At 36.4% G+C, this 21,095-nt stretch overlaps 1 protein-coding gene across 1 annotated transcript; it reads left to right on the top strand.

Moving 5' to 3' along the window:
• Nucleotides 1–19: 19 nt before the first annotated feature.
• On the top strand, nucleotides 20–20,796 carry RPAP3 (RNA polymerase II associated protein 3). Its single transcript, XM_082309610.1, has 17 exons — nucleotides 20–161; nucleotides 2,455–2,613; nucleotides 3,212–3,352; nucleotides 3,840–3,962; nucleotides 5,164–5,291; nucleotides 5,885–6,006; nucleotides 6,377–6,447; nucleotides 7,388–7,519; nucleotides 8,927–9,054; nucleotides 10,740–10,861; nucleotides 11,273–11,343; nucleotides 11,488–11,604; nucleotides 13,040–13,251; nucleotides 14,464–14,659; nucleotides 15,314–15,411; nucleotides 16,808–16,908; nucleotides 18,014–20,796. The coding sequence occupies exons 2-17, from the start codon at nucleotides 2,461–2,463 to the stop codon at nucleotides 18,103–18,105; spliced, it is 2,007 nt and encodes a 668-aa protein (XP_082165736.1). The 5' UTR covers nucleotides 20–161; nucleotides 2,455–2,460; the 3' UTR covers nucleotides 18,106–20,796.
• The last annotated feature ends 299 nt before the right edge of the window (nucleotides 20,797–21,095 follow it).

Genomic DNA, 21,095 nt, shown 5'->3' on the forward strand with positions numbered 1-21,095 from the left:
CCCTGCCGCTGTCTCTGCTTCTCCCCCTGCCGCCGCGGGGCCGCCGGGGCGCGGGGCCCGTCCCGCTGCGGGGCCGCGGGGCCGCACTGCATCCTGGGAGGAGGCTCGGCCGCGCGGGGAGGGCGTCCGGCGGCGGCAGAAAGAGGCGGGACCCGGCGCAGGTGAGACCGGGTCGGGTCGGGTCGGGTCGGGTCGGGTCGGGTCGGGTGGGGTGTGCGGTGCCATACCCGGCCCCCTGCGCAGCCGGCCCGGTGCCGCCTCCCGTGGCTCACAGGCGGCCTGGCCGCGCGGGGTGGGGAGGCGAGGCGAGGGGGAGCCCATCCCGAAGGGCCTCGTTTGTAACTGCGAGGCGGCGAAGAGGCGGGTGTCGAAACTTAAACGGTCCGGCCGTGCCTCCGGGGCCTCTACGGCGTGAGGCGTGGGGCTCGCTCCCGGGGCGGGCCTGGCCCGCGGTGCCGCTGGGTGCCAGCCTGCTCCGCCGGCTGCCGGCCAGGCCTCTGGGGTAATGCGGCTGCTCCCCCGTGGAGCGGCTGGGACAAGGCAGCCCTCGGGTGCTGGGTAAAACAAAGGAAGGCCCTGGCGTTGGGGCTCAAATAAAAGCGCCTCACAGGGTGTGAGAGCCGTGCTGCAAAGGAGTCTGTTGTGAGCGCCTGGATTAAGGTCGCTGCTAAGCTGTACGCATGCAGCACACGCTGTTAGGCTAGAGGGTAACAGGAGCAGGCTTACGTTACATGCTGGTGCAAGATGCTTTAGAATGCTAGAAAACACACAGCTAGATATTAATATTACATTTTCACGTGTATAAGAGTATTATTTTAGTCAGTGATAACAAGAAAAGTTCAACAGATAACAGTGTAGTTTCTTACCTCTTTTGAAGCATCTTGTTCTAGCTACCATTGGCCAGGGTGTACTAGTATGTATGAAATATTTGGTGTGGCTGTGCCCTGGTTTCATGAAATTAAGTGGCTGAATGTTGCAGAGACAGTTCAGTATGGGGCAACAGCAGCGGGGGGGGAAGTATAAAAAACACCTTAATTGGAAATATGATGAAAAATACCCATTTTTTTGGCTTTACCTAAAGTTTATTTCCAATTAGTTTCAAATAGACCAAGTATTTAGAAGATTTTAGGAAAAATATATTGCTAAGGGTCAGCATGTTACCACCTGTGTATAGGAAGTAACTAGGAAGAAGCACATCAGGGCATCTACACAGCTGCTTACTTGTGAGGATGAAAAACACTTCTGCTTTGGTAGCATTAGTTCACTAATAATCATGCAGTGTGTTTTTCCATCTCTTATGAGACTCTTGTCCATAATTATGGACACCACATTGTATTGCAGAAGTCATTAGCTTCATTTGGCCCATAAATTTTTATATTTCTACGCTATTAGGTTATTGCCTTACTGGATGTTAAAAATAAATAAAAAATCTAGTCCTTTTTCTCCCTTAAAATTTTTGTGTGTGCTATTTCTATAAATAGCTTATTTATCCTTATGTGAGGATTGTACCTGATCCTGAAGCTTTCGGTCAAGAGGTTACAGTTATCAACCATTCATAGCCACCTTTGTCTAAGTTTGTATTTACTTCATCATGAATTACTTAATCATGATTGTTTTCAAAATATGTTTGCTTCATCCTTTCAGCTTTTTGTGCTATGGACTGTACAAATGTGTGGGTTTCTTTCTGAATTGTAACAAAGAATTTTTTTAAGGTTACTTTTTACTTGTGGCTTGATATTTCTGTGATAATAAAATGTTTTTCACTTAAGACACTAAAATTAAGACAACAAAATTTATGAAGACTATTAAGTATTAATAATTATTAAACAGTATTTTAGGGACTTGGAGGGCTACAGATGTGTACAAAGAGCACATTCAAAGAATATTCTGGACTTGTAATTCAATAGACTTCATAATAAAACGCCTTGTGTTTACTCATTCCTGTACTAAAAATGTGTGCATATTTGAGCGTACTTACTTGTAGGGGCCAAAAGTGCTTTCGGGGGTTGGTTTGTCAGATGTCTTGTTTCTGTTCAGATATAAGGCAACATGTGTATCTTAATTGGGTTTTTTTTTAGTTAAAACTTAAACGTGAATGTGTTAAAGTTTTCTACATTCTGTCATCTGGGAAACATTGCTTTAAACTAAGATCACCGTGCTTTCAGGATTTTCATTGACTTGTTGGGCCCTTTGCCTTACACTTAGTTAGGAAAGCATGACTTGTTGTTTGTTATGATACCCTTGGTTTTATCTGAATGACATCGCTTCCCTTCATTTTTTCAAAGACATTTAAATTGTGTTTCTTTTTAGTCTATTATTATTTAATGTTCCTACTGTGCTATTGGGAAGCCTGTCTCGCGTCTAAGTCAAACTTCTTCATTTTGAAATAGCTAGCTTCCTTCAGTACATACTTTCAGCTTCTCTTTAGAAAGTTTTTTCCTTGAAATTTGGCAGATTACAATGAGTACACCTAATAAAGCACTAGAACTACAGCTGCAAATGAAGCAAAATGCTGAAGAGCTGCAGGATTTTATGAGAGAATTGGAGAGCTGGGAAAAAGATATTAAGGAAGTGGATTCTGAACTACGGAAACAGAGCGGTGTTCCAGAAGAGGTAAAAATCACAAGTCCAGTGTCAATATTAACTCCGCTGTTCATAATGTGATAGTGTTTATAATCATTGCTTTTTGCTTCAGCAAAATTACATGTGTTGACTTAAAATATCTGAATAGAATGTATGAGCTAACCTAGCTGACTTATTCCTCATCTGAAGCAGACCAAAGATTATTCTGTAAACCGTTCCACCAACAGAGCTGTGGGGCAGTAGCATCTGGAGGTGATGGGGCCAGTAAATTTTTAATTAGTTCCAGGTAGATCTAGGAGAATATTTCTGTCTGCAGTATGGGTATTGCTGATTTATTGCTGACTTTTAATGTATGGAAGTTATTCTTCAGTGAGAGTCCGCAGAGAGTTGTCTTGTAAAACTTAACTTTGTATCATACAGGTAATATTTGCTATTATTATGTATTGAGAGATTTATACTTGCTGTCCTTAGTGGTTTTGTAGAGTTCCTGAGAACAGCTTGCTGGATGGATTTCAAAAATAAAACTAGCCAGTACATAGATACTATATCTAGATGTAGGTACTATAGATTCTTCAATGCAAGTGACTTTCACACATCTTTTTTTAATAAATTAATTATTTCAATTTAGAATTTGCCACCAATTCGAAACAAGGCTTTTAAGAAAAAGAAGAAAAGCAAAAGTAAAGTCCCTTCAAAGATAACCACTGAGGAAAACAAGAAAAACAAGATCAAGTCTTACGATTATGAAGCATGGGGAAAACTTGATGTGGTGAGTCAGAATATTTGCTTGTTAATTGAGTCTTTCCCCAGTTGATTGCTTTAAATAAGATTTTGTTATAGTGCTAAGAGTTCAGTCCACAAGTCAGAATCTTACTGTGGTGGGTACTGCATGAACATAAAAAGTAGCTTTTGCCCAAAAACATTATGTGTTTAAAATTTGGAATATTGAGAAATATTTGAGTTTTCTATTGATTGTGCTCTCATCCAGCAGATTGAATTTGACCTTAAGGAAAAAAAAATGGTTTAACAATAGGTCTATTATTAGGTCATAATTCTAGTAGAATATAAGACTAAATACAGATGGCAGTATTAGAGGATAGATCTCTCACTTTTGAAGTGTGGAATATTCCTTAGTAAAGAGGACTTAAGAAGTAGAGATTTTTAAAAACACACTACTAATTCTCTTAAAGTCTTACTTGTATTTTTTGCATTGTTAAATTATAATGAAGGTAATAGTTTATTTTGTCTGATTTCAGGATAAAATACTTGAAGAACTTGATAAAGAAGATAGTACTCATGATTCCGTATCTCCAGAATCAGACTCTGAAGAAGATGGAATTCGTATAGATGCAGAAAAGGCTCTTGCAGAGAAGGAAAAGGTTATAGCATTATAAATGTTTGTTATTTGCAAAGTAGCAATTTAGACGTAGGAGCATTTGTAGTTTCTTTTAAAAGGTTGTCCACTGAGACCACACTTCTGGTGGAAGAATTGCCTGTTTGGAATTCTCTATGTCTGTTTTCCTGCCCGTTATTCCAAAATAGAAAATTCTCACTGCATTTCTGTTTCTTCTCCTCACTGATTGCAGCAAAGCCCGTCAGACTCTGCTTAATGTATGCTTATGATGAATTGTGTATTGTTTTTTTGCTTTGAGAAGTTGGATTGCTGTATAGAACTGCCATATGGACCAAACTGGTGTTTACCTGAACACAAGGTCTGAATGCCCCAAACTAAATCCCTAAGAATTTAAGATTAGTCCCTTTATGAGGCCAGTACATCTGGGAATGAGGGGTGAACTTGTATGTCTTCCTTGCCTTGGTAATGGCAAGTTGGTACCAGTTCAGTTTTATCATATTTTGCAAGTAGAATACAGCGAGACCTATCTCATGCTTCATTGCCATGTGAGATAGGCTAAGTTGTGTAACAACTTCTGTGGTTCTGAAAAACATCTTTGTTTACAAACAATCACCTAACGCCATCTGTCAGTCCATACTTTTCTCCAGTAGAGTTTCTTAGTTTTTTTGTTTTGTTTTGTTTTTTTTATTGTCTGCATGGGTGACATCTGTATTCTTTCCCTGCTGCTGTGGAAATTCCTCGACGTATAGTCTGCAGTTTACACTGAGAAATTGAGATGTCTTTGACCATTATCATCTTGGCTGCAGTGAAGCAGTTGAGGGCACACAAGATAAAAGTTACGTCCCAGAGGAGGCAAAACCGAAAATATTTACCTTGGAAAGCAAAGATGCCAAATCTAGTTACTAAAAACAAAAAAACTTCATTAATTTTCTGTGGCAATTTAAGCAGCTTGTTCTAGGTTTCTGGAAATGACCTACAGATATTGAAAATCAGTATATAATAAAACCATGTTATTGCATAAATCATGAGAAGTATTTAATATGGGATACTTAGAATATTTTAGTTAAAAGAAATGTTTCACAGTAAAGCAGTACTTTGTAAGAAATGTTAAACAAAAATGTTTGAGCATTCTAAAACAGAAACGTTGAATTTTTTCACCAAAAGTGAATAATGTGTCTATCAATGTATAGTAATTTGCTAAAAAGACTTTTTTTTCCTATTCACAGGGTAATAACTACTTTAAACAAGGGAACTTTGATGAAGCTATAAAATGTTACACTAGAGGGATGCATTCTGATCCATACAATCCAGTATTGCCCACAAACAGAGCATCGGCTTTTTATAGAATGAAAAAGTAAGACTTGTATTGTTAAATCTGTAATATTTTCTTCTTTGAAATGCTACTTTCAGATTTTTTGTCTGGTTTTAAGTCTTGATTATTTTATTTATCATGCTGTGATACAGTCTATGTAGGACTGCTGTTGCAACCTGCTTTGCAGTTTCAAAGTAAAATAGGAATTGCCAGGATAAGGAATCTGGTGGTGTCTCTCATCTTTTTTTTCCTATACTTTCATGCTAGAAGTTCACCATCTTCTGCGTTACAGTGTAAGACTTCAAAAAAAGAAAGAAGGAGAAAGTTTACTAATTTGCCTTTCAGATTCAGTGAGCTCTATTTCTAAGGCTTTAATTTCTTTTGGGGGAAGAAAGGGTCCAGGGGAGTTGGTTATTCTTTCTGTTGCAGCAAAGATTGTTGACCTCTGTTTTCCTTTCCTGTTTTGATGTATTCTGAATTGAGAGATGTTTAAATAGTTGTTCTATGCCCCTTCTGAAGCATGTAAGATTTTTGCTTTAGAGAGAACCTGTAAAGCTGCAGAGTAAGCTAAATTGCTAAGTTTTGGGTTTTGTTACCTACATCTGTCCAAACTAACTCATTCATATTTTTGATAGGTTTTCTGTTGCAGAATCTGACTGCAATTTAGCACTTGCTTTAGATAAAAATTACACAAAGGCTTATGCCAGAAGAGGGGCTGCTCGCTTTGCTTTGAAAAATCTTCAAGGTGCTAAAGAAGGTGGGTCTTTTTAAAATTCTTTCCTTAAAATATATACAAGATGTTTGTCTGTCTGCTTGATTCAAGCTTGTGTGATTTGCTTATTTGTTGTAGGAATTTAATTTCCTGTAAACAAAGAAATGAAATACCATATTGCATATTAACTCTAGCAAGGTAAAATTCAAACAGCAAGTCCAAATGATTGCTGTAGGTGTTAGTAGTTCTAGAACAATTCAGCTTTAAATGTCTTAGGATGATGTGTTCTTTGAAATATCTTGGGCTTCTTAGGTAACTACAAAAAAGGTTTATCTCAAAAGAATGCTCTTATTTTATACTCTGGTTACTACCCTATAGTTCCTACCTGAAACATTGTTTTCTGATCTTCTGACAGATTATGAAAAAGTTTTAGAGCTGGATGCAAACAACTTTGAAGCAAAAAATGAACTGAAGAAAATTGATCAGGTAATAAGATTAATAGGCCTGAAGATAAATTAATACACCTAGTTCAATTTATATCTGTATCAACTTATATTTATAACAAGAACTGAATTCAGTAAAATCTCATGTGCTTTTTCTGTCATTTGAAATTCACTGAGGTGAAAATCTGTAAGTGAGTTTCTTCTGGATTAACTAGCATGTATGCAAACATCAGTGTAATAGTGGATTGGCAAGCTAAGAGTGGATGTGTGCACCAACATCTGTTTTTTTAAAAAATCTTCCCTTGGATGTTTTTTCTACCTCCTGTGTTAATGTTTCAGTCATGCTTAGTATTTTGGTACAGGGTAGCACAACGTATGAGAGAACCTGTGTGTTTTCTTGGCTGTAAAGCTGAACTGCTAGCCTGCTTCTAGTCCCACTGATTGCTGTCGTCTGCCAAACCAGAAAGTAGGTTTAAGCCTAGCAGAACATAATACTCTACTGCAAGTCTGATCCATTTCATGAGAGGGAGAGAATGTTGATTATGATGCCCTTAGTAAATATAAGCTCACCTGTTGTTACTGTGTGAATACGCTTATACCTCTTCAACTGTAGCTTTGAAAGTGCTTGAAAAATTTGTTTTCAGAATGAAGACCCAAAGTCTCCAGTAATTGAAGAAATAAATGATTTGTGAATTGGAATATATAGAGACAGGTTCCATGGGTCATTTTACTTTGTGCTTCAGAAATTGAATACCTTTTATTTACCAAGTAATATCCTGACTCACAGTCCCTCATAGAAACACATTTTCGAGAACAGTTTAGGATGATCTCTGCCATTTGCATTTCACTTACAACACAGGCACTTCTGTTAAAATGCTTGGCAGGTTTTTGCATCTTAAAAGTTTAGAGTTTATTGTAATTTATGTTATGAAAATGTGTAAGTGGGGGAAATACTTATTGAGGAAAAAATTACATCTTTGCAGGCTTTGTCATCAAAAGAAAGTTCAGAACAGAAGGAGTTTGAAGATAGAGTCAGACCAGAATTAACAGATGAAGAGAAGAAGTGCCTTGAAGACCAGCAGCTCAGGCAGAAGGCTATTACAGAAAAAGACCTGGTAAGTCACAGATTCTGATGGAACAGGAGAGAACTAGCAAAGAAAAGGGTTGTGTTGTGCTATTACCTATGCAAATATGTAAATTAAACTTGATACTGTCTAGAATTTCATAAATACAATGTCCTTGATATAACCTTAATTGTTTCCCATTTTGGCCCCTCTAGGGAGGGAAGGGGGACAGTGAGTTCTGTTTGGACTCTTCTGGAGGAATAATTATACAAGGTAGCATTTACAGCCCAAATTGTACGTGATAGATTTCAAATATGTAGTAAGATAAGTAAAACTCAAACTGCGTTTTACAAAGATCCCATTTCTCCAGTATGATATGCAACTTGATCCCTGCTTGTCCAAGTAGAGTTGCGGACTATTTCTTGTGTTTCCAAACCTCTGATTACATGGTGGAAAGTAATTGTAAAAAGGACTTCAGGGAGTGCAGGCAACAATACAATAAAAATGTATTTCTGGATACGTGGTCTTGACTCACAGTTGGCTTATTGATTTCTCCTTGTCCCCACTATTGCAATTAAGAAATAACATTATTAACTAAAACATAATTTGCTTTCTGTTCTCCTACCTAGCTATTTAACTTCTGACTTTTTATCAATATTCAGGGTTCCTATACTGGTTGTAGGAGGAAAAGAATGAAAGCATACATTAAGTAGGTAATAGGAACAAAAGTTTGAAGAGGCCACAGGAAAGACATTTCACTCTAGTGCAATACTTTATTGGCAGCAGAGTTGACTCGCTGTGGGCCTGATCCTGGCAACACGGATCCTGTCAAGTCTGAACTGTGGCCTTTGCTTTTTGGCCAGTGAGTAGAATAGTAGTGGAGAAGATAACACATGGCTTTATGTTAGTACTGAGAAGCAAAAGATAATTCTAGTCTCTTGGAAACAAACAAAAAAAAAGTAATGTAATTTTGTTTTATGGAGCATTAATTAGAAAATAACAGCAACATTTGGGCCCAAGTAATATTTGAGGATAACAGTTTCGTGGATGTAGCAGGATAAAGACAGATTTGTGCAGCACAGAAAGTCATCTTGAAAGGGGAATTGTAAAGGTTTAGCTTGTGTTTAAATTCAGGAGGTACAGGATGGCTTATCCTGCACATCAAGAGTAAAGAAAAATCACAAGTTATAGAGTTATAAGTCTGCACTTAAACTATGCATGTAGCATTTTTTTTTTTTATCCTTGAAGTATTAGAAAAAAATTAAGATTTTTTTTTTTTTGTGGTCTGCCTCCAAGCTTAGATATGAAGAAATATGCCATAAATGTCTGCTCTGATGTGGGTGTTCTTTGTGATCCATCTTCTTGATATTGTGACCCTCTCTGCTAAAAAGGATAAGAAAAAATTTATTGCACTAGGTCTTTCTCAACACTATTTTTTTTCTAACCTAAATATTACAGGGTAATGGTTATTTCAAAGAAGGAAAGTATGAGGCTGCAATAGAATGTTATACCCGTGGTATGGCAGCAGATGGCACCAATGCGCTTCTGCCGGCTAACAGAGCCATGGCCTATCTAAAGATTGAAAAGTAAGTAGTATTGCATGTGCTATACTGTTTCTTTCTCTGTTGTGAATTAGACAGAAGAATGATCCAGTAGATTTTCACTCAAGCTCGGTTACTGTTACTCCTTCTAATTTTTTCTAGCATTCAGTATAGAATAAATCATATTGAAAACAGTAAGGGAGAGAAAACAACAGAATGCATTTCATAGGAAAGAAGTTCTGAGAGAATAAAATAGCATCAGTATGAAATTATAGTTTCTAAAGTTTTTATTTTCATTCTTTCGTGTGTGTAAAATTCTACATACTTACCTTTCTCAAAGGACCTGCCCAAAGCTTTATGTCTTTTTTGACTATAAAACCCACTTAGCTACTACATGTTGCATTATAAAAAGAAGTGGATTATAACTTCTGACTTCAAAGGAGTTGGATAGGAGCTTTTTCTGGAAATTGTCGTCTTTTAAAATATTTTTCTTTGACTCCACTAAGGGAGACATGTATGCGTAGTTAGTTTAATTAAGCTTTATTCAGATAATCCAGTAACAGTAGGAAATGTATGCTTTCTAGCAAATGAGAGAAATTCCATATGACCATTTTGGAAGTCTGATTTTTTTTTTTTTTTTTTTTTTTGACTCCCTGATGGTATGGTAGTTTAAGCCTTTTAAACTGGTAGCATGAGAAGCAGAGAGTCATCTGTTCTAACATGATGTGGCTGGGAATCTGTAGAGACAATAAATTCATCTCAAATTATGATATTGTAAACTAGGTTGCATGGGTAGTATTTCTGACACAACATTTGTAATTTAGTACTGAAGCTGTAGAGGACATCATAATGCAAATAATGTTCTCAGAGAGTCAGAGGAAGTAATACTTTAATTGAATGACCAAGCCAGAAAATCGATTCTGTATAATAAATCGCTGTATCATGGGTCTTTACATTTCAAAGAGGACCCAATGCAACGGAAGCTTATTGGTATTCTTATAAACTTGTAGAACTGATAAGAACTGAAAAAAAAAAAAATACTGTTTCCATAAATTTAATGATAGATTGAAGGAGGAGAAGAGGAATGAATGAAAATACTTTAATAATCCGGGCAACTACAGGCCTATCAATCTGACCTCAGTGCCTAATATGCACGTAGTGGAATCATGATCTAATACAACTAAATACAACTAGGATGAAGAAATTTGATCTTACAGTGAAGCAAATGACTTTAATGCAAGGATATACTGACTTCTTATTCTGAAATAGTTAAGGACAAGTCACAGCAATTCAGATGTACAGAAATTTGTTCTCGTATATGCTTGCTTCTCCTTTCTTGCACTTTTTTTGTTTGTTTGTAATGGTATTTCTGTTTTTCAGAAGTCCAAAGCTATGATGCTGATTTTCATTTTAAGGCTATTTAATGTTTAAAGTGGACTCTGGTCTAACAGGCTTTAAGCATTTATTTTCACAGAGGAAGTGATATTCTCTGTGATGATAAAAAGAGAGTTAGCAGTGTATCATGAGATACCGAAAGATTTGGCTGAAATTTCAAGGTGCTGAGAAATCATATTTTATATGTTTACTTTTATGTTTTAGCTCAGTGGTGTGTATTTATATGTATATAGGTAATTAAGGTCTGTCTTTGTTGTTTTGGGTAGCTCTGTCTTTTCAGTTGAAACTGCCTCTTTTGAAACTGATTATTAATTCTGTACTACTCTCTTCCTGAGGTATGAAGAGGCAGAAAATGACTGTACACAAGCTCTGCTCTTGGATGCCTCCTATTCTAAAGCCTTTGCCAGAAGAGGAGCTGCCAGAGTTGCTCTTGGAAAGCTAAAAGAAGCTATGCAAGGTAGGACTTTGAATTGGCCTAAGTGTGATAGGTAAGAGATGAGTATAAGGACTTCCTGATTTTTTTCTCTTATAATAGCAATTAAATCAATTGCTGACTAATTGAGGTTATCAGTGCAAAAGTTAAGAATGGTGAGGTTTTGTTGTGTTTCATTGAATATGTATAAAACTTTTTGTGTTGGTATCCACATGATGCGAAGACAGTTTTGTGTGAAATTACAGCTATTGTTGCTTACGATAAGTAACAAGAAATAGTTTGAAAAATGTGTTTAAAACTAGGTCATAATAAAGCATTATGATGACTTACCTGCCGTTAATTACTTTAGAGCTGTGAAAGCAAAACAGGTTTAAAAATTTGCCAGTTACTTTAACTTGCAATGTCTACAGGTTTTGTATGTTGTTTTTCACTCAGATTTTGAAGCTGTTCTGAAGTTGGAACCTGGAAATAAACAAGCAATAAATGAACTCACTAAAATAAGGAATGTATGTATAATTGTGATTTTTTTTTTTTTTTTTGTAAGCCTATAGTAATAGAATGTTTTCATTCTTTATTATGTAATTTTTAACATGTCTTACAATTATTTCTCAAACTTTTCATCTTTTGGACAATTTACAATTTTTTTTCAGGAATTAGCTGAGAAAGAAGAGTGGACTCATCAAGAATATCCCGCAGTATTGATAAAAGAAACGGAAATAAAAAATATAGTGAAACTGATTGATAATCCATTACACCTGAAATCAACAGTAAGTTGGTTTTTTGTGAATTGCTTTCTATAATGATGGGGAAAATAGAGCTTGAAGTTAAAATCCACTTCTTGGTTATTTATGTAGACTAACTCCTGATAGATACATCCTGCCTGTGGAAAGCCCAAAATTTACAGATTTACTCTTTTGATATTTTTCAAGAGAATAACTTCAGCATTTCCATGTGCGTGTAACAGTAGCCATGGTGTAAGCATTCAGCCTACAGTACCACACACAGGAAACATGGTGTATGCGTATATCTATAAAATTAAATAGGGAGACAACCCCACAACCCTCTCGTGGGTCCATAGTTATATTGCAGTTGAGAGTAAAGGGGAGGCAGTTGAGTGTCCACATTTGATTGCAGGCTTGAGAAAGCTCTGGGTAAACTTCCCTTTTTCATCTGCTGTTTACAGTTTTTATAGCAGCTGTAGTGGTAGCAGTACATGTTGCCTACCCATGTCATATGCTACTGTCACCTACGGCTACTGCAAGAGCCTTGAGCCTGCATTTTTATCCATATAAACTGTAGAATAGCTGGGTATTGGTTTTCAAGAAGCGATAGTTTTGGACTATGAATTATCAGTGGTTATAGTCAGATTAATGAGTTACAAACTACTGTGAAGACTTACGATGGGGTTGTGTTAGAGTTGGACAGAGAAATCTTCCATTTCTAGAAGTCTAAATTGTTGAGTGTTTAATCGTGTGTATTTGCACCTGTATTTCTAGAGCAGTATACACTTATGTTCATGTTCAGCAAATGAAATTCAAAAATAAAAGGTGATGAATTTTTTTTCTCCCCCCCCCCCCCCCCCCATGGTTCTTCCTTGTAAGACCTGTGAAGGTGGTGCTAGGTGATGGTCAAAAATAAGTGATCATGCAGAGATTAAACAAGCTGAAGCATTTTGGTTAGCATGTCCTCTAGTGGTTGAATTAATTACCTTATGACATATGTAACTTGCTAATCAGCAGGGCTGAGTTACAAATATTTATCATCTCAAAATTTTAAGTTGAGGGTCAAGGCCTATGTTGCTGGATGGTTAACTTGTTTAGCTAAATTACAAAGCTTGACCAGGTCATTGGTCAAAATATATGGTAGTCATTGCCCTTTCAACCTTAGTAGGGGGAAAAAAAATAAAACTTTTTTTATTGTTACTGGGGAAACAGAATGCAGATTCTGAGATCCTCTAGAGAAAGGATACACTGGTTTATGAGGGTGAAGCAATAAAATGATCATATAAGGCTTCCCATAGAATGTCATGAATTTTCCTTTTTTGCCATTTATCTTTATTGAAAGTATCTTCCATGTGCACCACCACAGATGAAACTGGTTATCATGAGGTTATTTAAAATTGAACACAGCTATTTATCTGGGGCCTGTATATACAGTGATGTTGAGGCTACACACGTGACATGAGATATGCGTTCTGTTTAGAAGCCTTTGCGAAGAATAGCCATTGAAGAAATTGATGATGACACACCAACTAGTGATTTGCCCAGCACTACTTCTTTAGTCAATAACTGGAGAAATTCAATGAGTGTTGAAACAACAGAGAATCTAGATCAGGATGATCAGTTGACTACAACGGACATTCCAAAAGCAAAGCACTTGAAAATAGAAGAAATCAGTGATAACTCACCATTACAGTAAGTATAAAAACTCTTTTTAAAAGGTAAATGTAGTTGAAATGTGATCTTAATTTTCATGTTTCTACATGTGATGAGATATCAAACATATTCTGGAGAATTTGAATTAAAAAGAAAATATTGAAAGAAACTTCAGTTCTTACACGTCTGCCCCTCTGATCATGTAGTGTTTGAGTCAAGTATGATCTATTTAGTGTCAGATGGAAAACTAGTCTTGTTCTTACATTGCAGATGTAAAGAAATTAATAATATTTTCCTGTATGCCATACTCTCTTCCTTGTGCACTTCATCTTCCTTAGCTGTGATTTTTATTTGTAATGTTTTAGAGAAGATGCTGAGCGAAGTTCAAACATTCTTTGCCCACCAGTTGTGTGAGAGAAAAGGAGCAGATGAGAATGTCATCGCTTTTTCCTCTGCTGAGCAGGCAGCTGATAACTTCAGGCTTGCTCAGAATTCCCAAGTTCCACTGTGTCAGCTAGGCAAACTCAAGTCTGGATGGCTGAGACTATGCTGAAGTATAGAAGCCACTATCCCTGCTAAGTGTTAGAACTCTACTTGTTGTCTGCTTAGGGAAGCTCTGTATGCATTGGCATCATCTCATTGTGTTAATAGTAAATACTTGATACAGAATTCTGATTGAAGAATTTCTGTGAGAAACACCATCCTACGCCCACCTTTTCCAGCTCAGTCAGATGGATTTAGTGTGAAGTGTTGAAGAAAAAAGTATATTTCTTAGTCATTTTATAACTTCTGAAAAATAAATGGACTTAACTGACAAATTATAGGACAAAAAATAGCTCCACTGTAATCAGTGTTGAAAACAGTTTGTTCATTTGACATGGTTATTGTTTTGCATCGTGAAATTGCGGAAAATATAATTTTTTTTTTTGCAGCTTTGTACAGTAGAAATCTGTACCATAAAATGCAGTTATTTCCAGAAACAAAATAGGGAAAGACTGAGTATATTTGTAAGTATTTGCAGATGGGTTTTTTTGGTGGGGTTTTTTTGTTTGTTTTTTTAGAAAAGGTGAATCAAGTGTAAAGCTTCCATAATTTGAAGGGGTTTTTTTAGATACCTACTTGAACTAAAATGCATTATTTTAAAAAATCTTGATAGTATTTTAGATTTTTAAGGAATTAAAAGATCGCCAGTTAGGTCTCAGTATTTCCTTAAATGTTTTCTTGATTATGTGTTTCAAAATCTCTCTGCAGGCTTCCTGCTAGTGTGAAAGAAATTTCATCAGCGTTGCATCCGTCTTTGCCTGTGAGCAAACAGAGAGAAAAAGAAATCAAAAGGTCATTTGGACCTGCTTCTCCAGTCCCCGCCATTCCTGCAAATTCTTTCCAGCTTGAGTCTGACTTCAGGAAGTTGAAAGACTGCCCGGAAAATATGTACTTGTACCTGAAGGTATGAAACATAATGTTGATTGACAATGTTTGGACAGTTTCTTCAACTGACATTGAAGAAGCAGTACAAACTTAGGTGGAGAGGGTAGCTAGGTTGTGTCTTAACCGTGTACAATAGTCCCTTTCTTTAATTGCCTTAACATGATACTAAGTAGTTTGATCCGGATTTCAGTATTTGTCCTCTAGTGCCTGACTTTTCACTTACCTCACTTTGACTGCAGTCTCTGCATAATTGGCCTCTTCTATTAAACATAGGCGCTGATTCTGTAAACACTTAAATACATTAGTAACAGTGTTAAATTCTAATTTTTCAAAGGAATGCTTCTAGGGTAATTAGGCATAACAGCATTCTTATCTCTTTAAAATGAAGAAATTCTTGAAACTTGTCAGTCTACTTAATGTGTACTTCTGTTTATTTTGCAACAAAAATTGCTTAGAATGCTTTTTAAAAAAGCCAGCAATTATCACAAAAAACAAAACACCCCAAAATTAATGCTCAACATCAAATAGGGCAAGTGATTTGTTTTTTGGGGTTGTTTTTTTGCTTTCATGCATTTCAGCATTGTCCAAGACATCCTAAAAACTCATTTCTAATTCTCATGACTCAACTGTATTTTTTTTTCCTAAAAATAACACTTTTTTAATTTTTCCAAAGCAAATAGAGCCTTCACTTTATCCGAAACTGTTCCAGAAATCCTTAGATCCAGACTTATTTAACCAGATACTGAAAATTCTACATGATTTCTACATTGAGTAAGTTTAATTCCTCCTTTTGTTTTACATTTCTTATTGCTATTCTGTTGTTTGGGTTTTTTGTTTTGTTTTGTTTTTTCTCCCTAGCCCCATCCTTGAGCTTACAAAATTATTTCCAGCATGCAGCATTACATGAGTATGATGCAATAACTGGAATGATTTAATTGTTCTTTAAGAAATTAAACATATCTTGAAAAATCAGATAGAAAAGAGGTAAAGAAATAAATAGCCTTTACTGTATGTTGTTGAATTCAGTTCTGCTAAATAGCATCGGAAACTGAATATTAGACTGTATGAAAAAATTTTTGTTCATATTACTTGTGTATTCTGTTATCACATATAATTGCACGATATTAGCTTTCTGTATTAACTTTCTAAAGCTGAGAAATACAAAGGGTTTCATTTTTGTGCAATGTTTATTGTGATGCACTCTGACTTCTATTTTTAATTATCTGCTATCATTTACAGTAGCCTGTAGGAAATGTGTATTGGAGCTAGAAGTTCAGATAAGACAGGACCTGACAATTATTTTTGAAATTTCTATCCATGCTACCATTTGAGTCTTAAAGTTCATTTTGCCAGTCAGAGGCAGTGTGCTGCTTCTCTGAATTACTCTGCCTGAGAGCACACACTCAGAATGTTTTTAGGGTGTTTTTTTATGGAGAAAAGCAAACTTGAATGAATGTTAGCCTTTCTCTTGGTTTCTTTAAAAGAAAATATCCATCATATTGGTGAAATATGACATCTTAAGAGATATGGTCCTACATTTCGTGGTATGGCATATAAAGGCTAGCAAATTGAAATTGTTTGCAGTAAGGTAAAAGATATTTCTTCTGGAGGGAGACGGGGCAAGTTATGAAGGAAAAATACTATTTGTTGTTAGTTTTTGTAACGAAGACAGTGCCTGTTTACTGTTGACCAGAAGAATGTAAAACGAACACAATCTAGGAGTTTTCTGTATGGATGAAAATGGTGGCAACTGTAATGTGGTGCTTTTTGCTGAGCTTACTGTACCACAGGTGCTAATTCCCCTCACACACCCCAATAATGTGTAAAAATGGTGAAGTTAATGGCAAGGTGTAAGCGTTAAATCATACAATAGCTATTCTGTACATGAGCAGTAGTCAGTTTGCATCAGTCTAGGTTGTTATGTTTCTTCACTCTTGCTCTGTATCAGAAGGATACTTGCATAAAGATTTCTGCATGTTGACTTTTTGCTTCATGGGTGGAAGAATGAGCAGGAAAGATGAGAAAGGCAGGTAATATGAGACAGACAGAGAAGGGAGTTCCATTTGTCCTTTAATTTCTTGTTCCTGAAGTCTTTCATATTGCTTGCAGCTACTGAATCTTTCTAATCAACAGTGGTTATTTTTATATTTCTAATAATCTTCTTCAGGAAAGAGGAGCCATCGCTCATCCTTGAAATCCTCCAGAGGCTGTCTGAATTAAAAAGATTTGATATGGCAGTAATGTTTATGTCAGGCTCAGAGAAAAAAAGTAAGTAGTTCAGTAGCATCTTTTTAAACTTCATTTGTGATACTGTAGAATCTAGCAAGAAATACGTAAAATTTAGTGCTATTGTTGTTTATTCTGTGTAATAATCAGTTAAGGTTAGTTAGTTGTCTAGGTTTTTGATTGTTTTAGAAGTTAATAAGAATGCCACATAATTGTTCTTAGTCTTTTGATTCCTTATTAATTGTGAAGGCTTGAAAACTACAGCTAAATCCGTTTGTTTTTATCAGTAATATCACTGATAAAGTAAGCTTCACTAGCATTTCAGTTTGCAGCTGGTAATGTTACAAATCTATGAATTTGTATGAAATCTTATATCTGACATGCAAGGTATCCAAATTACACATTTTCTGCAATTTACAACCATTGCTTGGCAATCCTGACTTTACTGTTGGCAAAAAGAATGCAAATGTCTCTAAAGCACTCAGCCTGTTCGTCTCTGTCCTGTTCTTGAGGCATCACTTAGATCAGTTTGCACTTGACATTGGCTTGAGTTCATGGTTTATATAAGTGGTTTTTGTCTCAGACATTTGCTTTATTTAGCACACCAGACATACTATGTAACAGTGAGACACTTACAAGCAGAACATTTCCCTGGGATCAAATAATATCAAATTTACTATCTACAGTGAGTTTCACTAATAACCATTATATTTTCAAAATTTTGGTATGTGAATCTCCTTAAAATAAAATTCCTTGTTTGACTTACTGAAGTGCAAGTAAATTCCACTTAATGAATTGCATTCATGCCTTTAACCTGATATAAGCTTTATCTGCCATCTGGCATTAACTTTTATCTTTTGCATTTAATGGCATAGTGCCAAGATAGTAAACAAAATAAAAGCTGTCTGTTTATGTTGTCAGGATTATATACCTGTTTGAGGAAATGTTGTTAGGCAGCTCCTGGGCATCAAAACAAAGTGAGAGCTTCCCTTTGCCACTTTTTCCCATCCTCTCAGTAGTTCTAAAAATTTACTTGTATTTCAGCTATATAATCCAACCCTTACCCTCACTGAGGAACGAGTTGGACTAATTTACTTTGAGTGTGAATCACAAAAATAACAGTTTATGTTGGGATTTTCTTTTACAGTTACACAGGTATTGTTCAATCATGTGAGCCACATGGGATTGAAAGATACTTCTGTTGAAGAATTAGAGAAGAAATACGGCATTTTCTCTTAGTGAGATGACTGACGTGTAAATTTCTGTTTCTGCATTTCTTTCATATGGAAATCAGCTGAAGAAGCCAATGAAGACTGGAATTTTGTTGCTTTTGTATAAGTAATGAAACTCTTAAACTTGGTTTAGCCAAATGGCAAGTGCCTGAAGAGATAATTATCTAGTTCTGCAGGTACCTTTGCTTTCCAGCACCTGAAACAATACAGATCTACATTGTCTTCAGTGGAATCTGCCTGAAAACCAATTGGGCAGATTGGCATTAAGGATTTGGACTGTAGATAGAGATCTTTATTAAAAGGCAAAAAAAAATATTTATAAACATGTCTTTGGTAAGAAGCAAATGGTGTATATTACAGATGTGCATGTTTTTTATTTTAGAAAATAAACAGTGTTGAATTGAGGATAATAATTTTTAAGGAAATTTTTTTATTAAGGTGCATAAATCATTCTTCTCTAAGGGATACACCACATCAGAACATGTAGTGTGCAAAGCAAACCTGAGGTATGATGGCCAAAAAATTCCAGAGTTCTTTTACTTGAGTTTACCCAAAAGTGAGTTTTAGCATTGACAACTGAGATACTCTTGTGAACCTCAACTGTAATTGCAGAGTAGAAGGAAGCCAAATACTGTAGAATTAAACTAAAAGTAAAGGGAAAAATACTTTTTGTCGTCTTCGGTGAGTACTTTTAAAATGATCTGATGAAACTTATCTTTTGGGTCAGTTGTTCCTTAACCAGGTAAAGCCCTTAAGAAGCCTCAGGAAGCCAAGCAGAATACCTTTCCAGTACGAACAAGACAAAGGCATGAAATCACCTGAAATTCTTAGATGAGATAAGAAATAGCATTAGGCATAATAAACTATTCATACTGTTCATGTGACCAGAAGAAGGAAATAACAGCGCTTGTCAAGCATACTGTAAGATTTAAGTGTAGTATCTAAGTAGTGGCATCTAAAAATTTGGCTGTGTCTCTAGGCTTGACCACTCTCTTTCATCCTGCTGATACTAATATTCTGTCAGTTTCCTTTCATCCTGATTCAACCCTTGTGCTTTACTGATGCTTCTGTGACTATGGAAGCCTTCTGACATTAATGCTTTTGTTTTGGTAGTTGTTCCTTTTTTCAGATGAATGATTAAACAGCTATAGCATTCAGAAAGACTTCAAAACTTCCAAGATGGATTAATAGAAGATAATATTCATACCTTTTCCTATGTAGTCAGTATTAGAAAACTAATTTTAAAATATTTGCAGCTGTGGAATGTCCTAGTTCAGATATAATTCGGTTAAAAAAAAAAAAAAAATGTAAGTGAGCTACATCCTTGGGCTGGGCAGCAACTGACATGAATGGAGCACTAGATGCCTAAGGTACCTTCCCATTAGCCCTGGAACTGAGCACTAGGAGAATAGCCAGTGTTATCGGGGAAATGGAAGAGCCTTTATATAACACTGCTTGCAGCTTACTTTCAATATGAACTGTTATTACTAGGTGTGTCCCAAGTTACTCGATAACTGGCTATTTCTTCCCCTTGTTGTAAAGCACTTCTGATAACGTATCAGGGATACTGCTGTAACTAATAGAAGCTGGGGGGGAGTAGTTACCGAAGTCATTTTATACACCTTTATAGATACGGTGTACCATCTTATGGACTGTTACGAGTTGTTCAGTGTAGAACAGAGGTGTATGCCTGACTAGGTTATACTAACAAAGCATTTGGTACATTCTCAGAAGCTGCTTATTGAAGGCTGTTGGATGAAAACAGGTGATTGTAATAAGGATCCTTGGCAGTAAAGGCAAGATGATAGCAGAAGGATTTGAAAACTGTAGGCCAGGAGGCACCTACAACTCTGCTTCATCCAGTCTGCTATGCTTTTAATGAGAATAAGCTGCTATATTTGGGTTCTGGTCCCACTTCTGCTTCTACAGAGATTTCTGTTCAGGATTTGTATGTGGTAAGGAGGGCTGGTTGAAAAGAAGCTGTTCGAGCTTGTAGAATTTAGTGGGGTGGGTGGACCTGATTCATGTTGCTACTGAACGTAGGCCACCAAGATTTGCAAGTGGTATGCTACCATAGCCTTTTGCTGGTATTTCTAAATGCAACACCTAATGATGTTGCTAAGTCCCTGAGGTTACTTTTCAGTGCATAGAAAACAATGCAAGATGGAGAGCAGAACACAGGCATCCAGAGAACTGCAAGCTTCACTTGTTCCAGGAGATGGCAGCATTTTTCCCTTCTAAATTGTTACGTTGCCAAATCTCTGAATAGAAGAGTTTAGTTTGAAACATGGAGAAGATTCATAGATCTGAAGTAAGTCAGGAATTCTTTTTGGGGAAAGAAGGAGGTTTGTTTTTTTTTTTTAATCCAACACCTTCTCAATGGTTCTACCGCTATTGTGTCAGGGGGAAAAAATCTAAGGTAAATAGTGTGAGGCAATTAAACAGTGTGGAATACTTCATAGCCCCTTGCTATGTTATGGCATTCAGGGTGTCAAAAATCTGAGGTCATGTTTGCTGCAGTGACTGATTCAGACTTGAGTTTTGAATGATGCCTTTACTTTTCAGAATTAAAGGTTTTATTTTTTTAGACAACTTTTTAACTAGCCAAGATCATTTTTTAATTTGAATGTTGTCCTCCAATAGATCTGGGATACACTCAAATTCCATATTGTCTATTGATTTCATCATGTAGGTTGTTAGATTATCAATGGAACTGATCCTAGGACATACTTCTGCAGAACTTCCTTACAGCTTTCTGTTTTGACAGTAGGCTGTGATTTTATTTTTTTTCCTTTCTGATAACTCTAGCTAGCTCTGCATTCATACTGTAATAATTTCATCTGAGCTGTGTTTGTCTTGCTTATAAGAATGTCCTGTGATAGTCAGATGTCAAGATAAAGATACTTCACCTATTGCTTTTTCATTACACTACTGTGGAAGAAAGGATTTTAACATAACTTGGTTTTGGCCAACTTGTGTCAGTTACTGTGGAAAGCA

The sequence above is a fragment of the Platalea leucorodia genome (genome assembly GCF_965183815.1).
Source record: "Platalea leucorodia genome assembly, chromosome: 4".
In the NCBI taxonomy this organism is placed as follows: Eukaryota; Metazoa; Chordata; class Aves; order Pelecaniformes; family Threskiornithidae; genus Platalea; species Platalea leucorodia.